The following is a 10,212-nucleotide window of genomic DNA, read 5'->3' as shown; positions in this document are numbered from 1 at the left end:
GGTTTCAGGAAATGGGAAAAGACAGGAGTGGTTTCAGGAAATGGGAAAAGACAGGAGTTTGCTCAGAGAAACTGTGGCRGGCTCATTATGGAATCAAGAGCTGTGGATGCCTCGCTGCTCAGTGCAGACACAGCTGTCAGCAACTCTGCATTTTAGGGCAATTTTTGTCCTTAGGTCAATAATGCAAACTTGAACTTGTGCACAGGGTTCATGGAAAGGAAGGTGATCGTCCTCCCAAACCAGCTTTCATTTTTCAGGAAGGCTGAGGGTGAAGTGGGCACGAGAGCAGGTCAGAGATGGGCAGAGCTGCTCAGGGTTGGAGCCATGGCTCGCACTTTTGTTGGTGACACAAACAATGGAATCAAGGTGYCCTCAGCAAGCTTGAGGCCATCAAGCTGTGTGACATACTGGAGGGAAGGGATGRSATCCAGAGGGACCTGAACAGGCTGGAGAGGTGGGAATGTGTGACCCTCACAGARTCCATCGAGGTCAAGTGCAAGGTCCTGCAAGAGAAGCTCCAGGGAGACTGCGCTCCTTTTAGAGCCTCCTCTGGTACCTAAAGGGGTCCAAGAGAGATGGAGAGGGACTTTGGATAAGGACYTGGAGGGACAGGACAAGGGGGAAYGGCTTTGAACTGAAAGACGGTAGGTTTGGATTAGATATTAGGAAAACTTCCCTGGGAGGGTGGGGAGGCCTTGGCACAGGGTGGCTGTCCCTGAATCCCTGGGAGTGTCCAAGACCAGGCTGGACAGGGCTTGGAGCAGCCTGGGAYAGTGGGAGGTGKCCCTGCCCATGGYGGGGAGTGGGGCTGGATGATTTTAAGGTCCCTTCCAACCCAAACCATTCCAGGGTTCTATGTTTCTGTGAAAAAATGAGATACTCCAAAAATAGCCAAAGTATTATAAGACCCAGCAGGTCTGCACCTGCTTTTTGTAATAGGATCATAGCACAACTCAGTTTGGAAGGGATCTCAAGAGGCCAGAGACCCTCACTGAAGTCAGTCCTGTTTYCCTCTTTAATCAAGTGAGAATTTCTCCTGTTTCTCTTCATGACCACTGGTTTAGATTTTTACCCATTTCTGTCCATGGGGATCATGGACATGGTGGTCAAGAAGCTCTCAAGGAGGGGCTGGATTAAACCCACAGCAGTCACACCAGGATTTCTCACAGGACATCACTGCACTTGGCCAGAWAAGCAACAAAGATTCCTCAAGAGGGGACACCTGGGAGGTTGTTCATTGTCTGCCAAGAGGACTGCAAGAGACACTTGMATGAGGGGTATGGAAGGTCAGCACACCCTCTGTTGTTCCACTTTCCCTCTCCAGCTGGAAACCAGKCTGGGGTTTTTATCTATTCCTTGTCTTCCCTGGCCTTCACTTGCAGCTTTGGGCATGACTARGTTAGTTCTGGTTGCTGTGGAAAGAGCACAGGTACATCTGAAAGCTTTCCGTGGATTCACCCTCCACCCCCTGCAGACAGAGAGCTGTACCCAGGGGAGTACCCAAGAGCAGCTGCCAGGGACACCCTGTGACATGAGCTGTGTTTGTCACACAGAGCCAGGGGCAAAGGAGGCACCAGGACGTGGCCCTGGGAGGCATTTATCRGATTTGTTCTTTTGTTGACAACCTTGGCACTCCACAGCTTTGGGCACCTCAGTTCTCAGTACCTCRGGGAGAAAGGAGCTGAGGGACAAGGAGCCATGCTCAGAGGTATTTCCAGTGCTGAGGAGAGCCTCACACAATTCCCAGGACAATTCTGATCAAGCCTGGCAGCCCTGGAACAACTCCTCACCCTTGGAACTCCAGTGACACCGCCTTGCTCTGCAGCTCTTCCCCATCCCGAGGGCAGATGTGCATTTTGCTGCAGCTCCAGCTGCTGTTTGGAGTTTGGATCCCTGGGCAGGTGGGAGTGCAGGGACAGAGMAGCTCTCCTTGGCCTCCTGCTGGATAACTCTGATGGATGGCAATCAACTCACATGGCACRAGTGGCTCTTGCTCTCCTCCAAACCAAGTGCCAGCTGCTCCAGCGAGGGAAGGCCAAGCCCACAGCTGCTCTTGCACACACAAATTCTTTGTTCTTCCTCTCCCAGGCCCTCCCTGTGCCTCATCTCCCTCCTCACTCAGCCCCTCTGCTCTCCCRCTGGCTCTGACACTTTGGCTCTGCCTGTTCCTGACATTTCCCACTTGTYTGAATTACTCCCCATCCTAAAGCCYGAGTGAGGGAGGGCAKCAGGCCTGGCTYAAAGCACATCCAAACACAGYCTTGTTCAGAGATCACTGAGGAGGACTTTGTCACTGCTCAGCTCTGCAGTCAGATCAGTGTCCCAAATGCAGTGCACCAATGTCCCAAGTTCACAACCTGCAGCTCATCCCTGAAGTTTCTCTCCTGTGCACTTGTTTCACCCAGTGTTTATACTTTCAGTATTAAAGGATTTAAAACTGGGTTTGCCATGAAAAGGTCCCAYGGAAGTTCCACAGCCTTCATTTGATTTTAACTCTTTTAACCATTCCAACTCAGGAATGGTTTTTCATGAGCATTCRTCCCAGCTGGCTTCCACCCATGAAACTCCCTGTGGAATTTAAGCATTATCCTACCATTTTTTAAKAAATAAAGGAAATACAAATYCCATCAGTGTCACAGGGAACTGCCACACCCTTAAATCCACATGGGACAGAGAAATTTAATCCAGAAAAGCACRGGCTGGAACAAGGGTCTGCATTTCCCAAGGACAGGGTTTGCCAGATACATGAGCCAGGAGGAATCCACCTCCTTTCAGACCCAACAAGATTCCAGCAGCAGCAAAAGGATATCCCTGCACTCCCTCTGTGCCTGTGCTCACACCCAGGCCCTCAACAGACCTCCAAAATYGAGATATTCCAGTGCAGACTGGGAAGGCTGCACAGAGACCTGATTTCCTACTGRAAGAACAGCCTGTTTGTGTAAAAGTTATCACTGAATTGTACTCATTATGACATCTCAGATTCTGGAGCAGACCTTGGCAAAAGTCATGACTCTCCACAAAAATTGTTAAATAAAAAAGTAACATTTTTCTGAATCAAATACCCACTGTCCTGGCCTTTTTTTCTTGAAGAAAGTGGAAGTTGTATAACAGGAGATGAGAACAGACTAGTTAGTCTGAAAAGCCAAAGCTATTCACTAAACATTGGCCTGATGGATGCACCAGAAAGAATGGCAGAAAAAATATGTATAGAGAAAGCCAGATAGATTGACAGAAACTTGTGTCTTAAAATAGCAATATTCGCATGAGATATGCTCCATTATGTGGACCCTGTCTGTCAGAAGAATGTGTATTGAAAATAAATGAGTTCTATCCTTCAATTGTCATGGCCACTGGCAATAAACAGACACCTGATGAAGCAGAGCAGGCACAAGGGAAGAGTTTGTGTTACCTGGAATGATTGGATGTGWGAGGAAGCACAGCCCAACACTGCATTTAGCAAATGACTCAACTGAGGGACCTGTTACCACACCAGACACCCACAGGTGACACCCACAGCCACGGCTGGAGCATTTCTCAGCAAGGAGGGGACTGAGCTATCCCATTCCCCAGGGCTCACATTCCTGCTATCTATTCCCACCCCATCCCATGGATCCCATCCCATCASTCCGTGTTTGCCCCATGGGCTGAAGGGTTTTCAGAGGTTTTGTCTCCATTGCCCCCACATTTGCTGGCCCACACACAAACCACCCCTGCCAGGCTCCCATTGCCCAGCTYATCCCAGGATGGAGCAGCCAAGGACCAGACACAGCAGCAGCCCCAGGAAGGAGGCTTTACTCCACASACCCACAGAGATTCCCAGCACATGGCAGTGGTGTGACTGATAGCCCCAGCTCTCTCAGCAGCAGTGGGATGGGAAGACCTTGCTGTCACGTCGAGCAGCAGGAGCACAGCTCTTCCAGGAAAATGCCATCTGCCAGGTCCTTTCCAGCAGGACCCCCTGGGAGCAGCAAGTCACAAAATGAGGGGATTTCCTCAGCTGCTGCTGCTATCAGGCTTTCCTTCTCCAAATATTCCAAGGGAAAGGCTTTGCTAAAGCATGTTCTGTCAGTTTTCTCTTCCTCATTGCTTTGCCCACAGCAGAGCTCTGCTGTTCTGTGCGTGGCAATGCCAGCACAGGATCAGCACATCCTGCTGAGACCTGGCTGCTCCCTTTGGGGGAATCTCTGCAGAAAAGCTGAGGGGAGTCACTCTGGTGAGCAGACCTGAACCTGGGAAATGTTCTCTGAGAGGCATTAGGGGGAGAAGGAACAGGAAGTGTGGGGAAAGAACAGCTCAAATCCTGTCAATAAAACAGCGATACAGGGTTTAAACAGGCCAGTGGAGGAGGAAGGAGGGTAAAGTCACGCTTTTTAAGTGCCAAGATGCTCCTGCTCTCCCTGCAGCAGCAGGGACACCCTGCCCATGACACCCCGAGCAGCAGAAGGCAGGGCTGACCAGAGGCAGTGCGACACTGGCTCCTCAGCAGCACCTTATTGCAGAGCTGCTGTTTGCTGCAGCCTCCTGCGGCCAAGCTCCTGCCTCCTCTGCTCCCAGCTGCCAGAGTTTGGGCAGTGGAAGTAAAAACCTCGTCGTTCTTCACCCTGACGTATTGCAGAAGTGCCCTGGGATTTACACCCTGCTTCCCTTCAGGGAACAAATCAGGCTTCAGCAATGACTCCTCTCCAGCGGATGCTGCAGCAGGATGGATGGGCTGTCACTGAGCCCGTGTGCAGCTGCAACAGGTTGGTGGTGATTAAATGCAAAATTCATCCAGGACATGAGGTTCTGATTCAGCCTGGAGGCAGCTCACAGACCTTTACAGCATTCTCCCTGTGGAAACACCTACTCATCCTTCAAACAGACACTTTTACCGCCTTTTATCTCTGAGAGGTAAAATCTGGAAGGAAAACAGGGTTGTTGTGTCCCTGTTGGGCGCTGCTTCCTGGATGTCCATAACCTGAGGGATTACCTGCAGTCAGTGGGACTGATCCCTGCCTCTGTGAGAGACAGGCTCCTGGCTCAAGTAGAATGGGCTGACATATTGCACCGAATCTCTCCCTTTGACAAGGACAAGGGCTGTTAGTCCATAATATCCTGTCTCTTTTTAGCTGGCCATGATCTGTTTTAGCAGAGCATTTATTTGGCAGACAGGGAATGTTTGTCTTTCTGGAAACCACAGTATCCCCAGTGGAAAAAAAAAAAAATCATTGTTTCAGAAGCAATTACCTCAAAAACTCAACAGCCAAGGGTGACATCCCACTGAGTCCCAGGGGGGCTGTTGAGAGCTCCTGTCTTCTCGAAAGCAGGACCTGCTTTTTAAAGTCCTTTTTTAAGCCCTGCAAGTGTTTTGAAAGTACTGATTGCTCCCTGGCTTTGAGGTTTTTGCTTTTGGTTGATTCTTATTTCATTATTGGCAACTCCACAGGTGGAATACCTCCTGCTCCCACACTTTGCTACAGCCAAGGGAGATCTGTCCATTCTCCTGGGATCTGACCTCACTCCCTAACTCTTCTGTGCCCTGGACTTTTGCATCTGTTTCTCCTTTTTTTTCCTTTCTCCAGACTTGCTCACACATGGCTTTTCTTTAGCAAGCTCCTCTCCTTGGTTGACACATTCCTGCAACTTGCATGACCCAACCCCTGCYCAGATCTGCCCAGGGAGCAGAAACCAGKCWATGCTTTGCCTGGATATCCAGTCTGRAATGGGCACAGCATCAGAGTTATGGACAGGTAATAACTGAGGTATAAAATTCTATGTTCCTGCTTGGAGATTTATAGGGAGCACAGTCCAGGGGATGGCAATGACTCCGGAGCWGGAGTCAGCTGGGTTCATTTGCTGGGAGATCCAAAAGCAGCAGAGACAGAAAATATTCCCTTCTCCAAAACCAGACAAAGATCCTGCTGAACCAGGTGCTCACAAACCCTGCCCAGGACCTGCTCTCCACAGGACACACTGAAGTGAACAGAACAAACAGCAGCACTCCCACGAAACAACCACCTGAAACCTGGAACATCCAGGATCACGGAGCCAAGGCACTGCTCAGCGTGGCCTGAGAGCACAGTGGGATTTACCCCAGACCCCAGCTCGGCCAGGAAGGGCCTCAGCCCCCTCTGCAGCCCCTCCCCAGCCCCCTCACCTGCCCCAGCAGCACACTTCACCCAGACAAGGGGCATCACTTCACTCAGACAAGCTCCACTCTATTTTTATTTCACGCTGACGCATTTACCAGCACAGCACCCAGACCAGCCYGCGCTGCCAGCGGGGTGCCAGCCAGAAGCTGGAACTGAGCAGCAGCTGCTTCCCTCAGGATKTTCGAGCACCCAGCTTGCTCCACCTCCCCCAGCTCAGAGCAGACCGGGATCAGRGCTCAGCCTCATTGCTTTTTCTCTCCTTCTTTGCCCCCTTTCATCGAACACAGCACAGGAAGCACGCAGCACCAGGCAGGTACCCAGCTGCTGCCCACACTCTGCAGCAAACCAGCATTTATTAGCCACCAACACCGGGAACAGGCAGAAAAATATCCCCTTCCACAATTCCAGCAAAGCTGCAAACACCTGGAGAAACACATCMGGACACGGCTCAGACCAGCCCCGAGCACCTGTCCTTCTTGCTGGCTCTGCCCAGCCCTCTCTGCTCCCTGCAGCTGGAGACTTCCACGGCAATGCCAGGTCCCCCGTGATGGTCAGCAGGACCTAACCCACCCATCTGACCCCCAGCAGCCACCTGGGACCCACAGGCCTCACACAGAATGGAGGCTGGACCTGCCTGCAGGTCTGGCCCCACAGAGCCCCCGTTCAGACTCCAAGAAACAAACTTCAGCTCAACAGGCTGCTCCTGCTCCTCCTGTGCCACACCAGTGCCCGGCAGCCACCGCATCACCACAGCAGGCCCACACGGCCTGGCCAGTGACCTCCAGGGCTGTCCAGATCCTGCAACACTCCGTTCCACAYGCCCAGAGAAGAGAAAAGCAGAGTGTCTGCTGGTACTCACAGTTTTGAAGTCCTTGTGGTTGCACTCCTGGCCTCTGAACTTGCAGTACAGCATCATATCCTTCAGGTCGTGGCCGACCCGTGCCAAAAACTCCTGCATGCTGAAAACTTTGGGTTTATACTGCTTGAAGTTGGCCTTTTCTTGGAGGGTGGCCAAGACRGCAGGGTCAGCCAGGTGGGGGTTGGGGATCTGCAGGTTGACGTCCAGCAGCGCCAGAAGCTCGCCGGCGTGGTACAGGTCATTGGTGGTGAGGCGGGAGAAGCGGAACTCATTGAGGTTACAGATGGTGACGGCGGGGAAAACCAGGCTGTTTGCCACCACCTCGTCCACTTTGGTCACGTGCTGGTAGGAGAAGTAAAAAGCCACCCTGTCCGAGCTCTCCACCAGGAGCAGACCCAGCGAGCCCACAAAGGCCAAGGTCCAGAGCAGGCGCCGGATGGTCACCGGCCCATAGACGAAGACGTGGCGGATCCCATGCAGCGTGGTGGTGTTGGCAAAAATCTGGATGCTGGAAGGCTGCAGGCTGCCCATGCTGCCCTCACTGGTGCTGTCCTTCAGATCCATAGTTCAGTTAAATCCTGGTCCTGCTTTTCAGGTCAGTCTGGAGCCAGAACTGKGATCTGGATCTCTCCCCTCTCCTCTGCAAAGTAATAAAACCCTTTTAGGGGTGGGCGAGGGAAGCAGAGTGAGACCAGCTGCTGCGAGTTTATCCCACGAGCTCAGCAGCAGCTTCGTCGGGTAAATATTTATATAAAATCCATTCAAACTCTCGCTCTTGATTTCCTCGGCGCGATAAGGAGGGCTGGTTTTATTTAGGGAGACACCAAGGTGATGTGGAAGAGATGTGGGTGGGCAGCGCAAGCCGAGCCAATGGCAATCAAGTCCTCCCCCTGCACACACACACAGGCACACGCGCCGAGGGGAGCTGAGATTAAGCGAGCGAGCCTAAAACAAGTGGCGGCAGCTCGCAGGCTGTTAACTAGTGCGGAAAGCCGGGGCTGCTGCTTCCCGGATGTCTCCAGCCCGAGAGGGAGATGCTCCCCGAGCTCCGGGTATGCGACTGCGGGATTTAGGCACCTCTTCTCCTCCCCCTCTCTCCATTTTGGGCACAAAATACCACCCCGCAAACCCAGCCTGTGCTGCCGGTGTTATTTGCAAGGGAAAGGCGGGCAGCTAATTCAGCGGGAGAAATAGGAGARGAAGGGGGAAGGGGAAAAGGAAAGGCTAAAAAAATAAAAGGAAAGGCTGAAAAATGAAAGAAAAGGGGAGGATTTTCCCTCAGCTCCGTGCACGCACACACGCAGATGAGAMAGCAGCGGCATGAACCCGCTTCTCCTTCGCACGGCAGCTCCGAGCAAAAGCCAGGAAAGGGTGAGACTCGGGGAGCGACAGCGGAGGGGCTGCAGCATCTCTCCTCTCTCCTCGGTCTGTCTCAGAGCTTCCCTCGCCTGCAGGATTGTCAGGGAAAGGAGCTGGGAGCCGTGAGTCACACACGGATCCGGAGCCCCGCGGCAGCGCAGGGCAGTACAGGGAGAGGGGACTGCGACCCGACACCCCCGGCTCCAGCCTGGGCAGTACAGGGAGAGGGGACTGCGACCCGACACCCCCGGCTCCAGCCTGGGCTGAGTCTGGGTGACTCGGCGGGGCCGGGGGCACTGTGCCCAGCAGCTCCTGAGCCCCCCGGCTCAGCCCCCCAGGGCTCGGGAGGCTCCGGACCAGTAGCATCTCCAGATGTTCTGTTTGCCGCTGGAAGGCAGCTGTGATGGATGTGTTTGGGGAAGACGCTCCCAGATGTGCGTTCAGACGGAAACTTGGGAAGGAGGAGGAGGGGAGGAAAAGCGGGCACGGTTTGCTGCCCAAGAGATGCTGCAGGTGCTGTGAGGATGCCGCGGTACAAGGGAGYACCCCCGGTGCCGCTGCGGAGCGGGAATGAGGGGGGTCCGTGCCGRAGGGGTGAGGGGCTGACTCCCCTCCACATCGGCTCCATGAACAGCAGGTTTTCGTTTGCTTTYTTCAGATCCAGAATGAAACCCCAAGATTTGTGTCTCTGAACAGCACCCAGCCCTACAGCAGGGAAGGGTCCCAGGGCATGGCAGCAGCCACAGGGTGACTTTCCTAGCCGGGGTGAGGTGTCAGCAGAGGGTCGCAGCACAGGCAGAGCCTGTCAGTCTGCAGGGCAATGCCTAACGACTCTCAGCCACCTTAAAAGGTTATATGGGAAACTCAGCCACCTTAAAAGGTTATATGGGAAAAAGTGAGCCTGGGCTCTGAATTTATAACCCCGAGTGCTGTTACCATGACAGCAGACCCTTTGCACCATTTGGCCTCCTTACCTTTCATGTGCTTGACTTCTCTGATGGACCCCCAAGACTCTTGTCCCCAGGCCATGAGCCACCCTGACAGTTTTCACCCAGAGATCAGATCATTTCAGTTCTGCGTCTCCAAAGCCACGTTTGGGCTTGGCAGCCACAGGCAAGCCCAGCTGTGGTATCCCCCAGCATGGGTGCTCCTGTGGGAATATCTCCCAGGCTGAGCTGCTCATCCCAACCCTGCCACAACGCTGTGATCTCCATTTTACACCGGGCAGTCTGAGGCACAGAGAGGACAAAGGGCTTGGGAACCCCGAGCTGGATTTCCCAGGAGGACTTTACAGCTCAKCAGGTTGCTGCCCTGAAGCCGAACCGCTTGCACGGCCAGAAGGCTCCAGCATTGAGTTCTCATGGATGGCTGGGGTGCAGAGGGAGCAGGAACTGCCTCCAGAGTCTGGTTTCCTCTTGTACAAATTCACATCAGCCTTGAAATGCAAAATATGGTCCCTCCTCCTGCATCTCTGCTGCGAGTGAAGCCAGGCTCTCCACACAGTCCATTGGTGGCTRAACAGAACTGTGCTCCTTCTGCATCACACAGAAATTCAGCCAGGGTGAGACCTCCTGCACCCCGTGGTGCCCTTTCCAGGAGGGTGGGAAAGGCAGAGCTGAGTGCATCCTGACAGCTGTGGCCCCAAAATAAAGCAGCTGTGGACATGTGGCCACTGCACAGTTGATCCTGGCTCCAGACCGCTCTGTCTGTCTCCCCTTGTGCTCACCACCCCTGCATGCTCAGGGACAAGACTCTTTCCCCTCTGAAAATTTCCTGGCAGGACTGGGCTCCCTTTCCTACCCATTCCCAGACCACCTGCAGATCACCTTCCTCCCCACACCTGCACTGGCCAGCCCGGCGCGT

At 53.5% G+C, this 10,212-nt stretch overlaps 1 protein-coding gene across 1 annotated transcript in view; it reads right to left on the bottom strand.

The window, feature by feature from the left end:
- The window catches only part of LOC130583464 (acid-sensing ion channel 2-like), a 36,961-nt gene extending 28,987 nt beyond the window's left edge, over nucleotides 1-7,974 (bottom strand). Inside the window, exon 1 of the mRNA XM_057382849.1 lies at nucleotides 6,991-7,974. Coding sequence (XP_057238832.1) covers nucleotides 6,991-7,554 — 564 coding nt within the window. The 5' untranslated portion in view covers nucleotides 7,555-7,974. The remainder of the gene's footprint in view (nucleotides 1-6,990) is intronic.
- Nucleotides 7,975-10,212: the final 2,238 nt, after the last annotated feature.

Source organism: Malurus melanocephalus, unplaced genomic scaffold (assembly GCF_030028575.1).
Source record: "Malurus melanocephalus ecotype Western Australia unplaced genomic scaffold, MMel_1.1 scaffold_589, whole genome shotgun sequence".
NCBI lineage: Eukaryota > Metazoa > Chordata > Aves > Passeriformes > Maluridae > Malurus > Malurus melanocephalus.
This window is presented reverse-complemented; position numbering and strand designations above follow the sequence as displayed.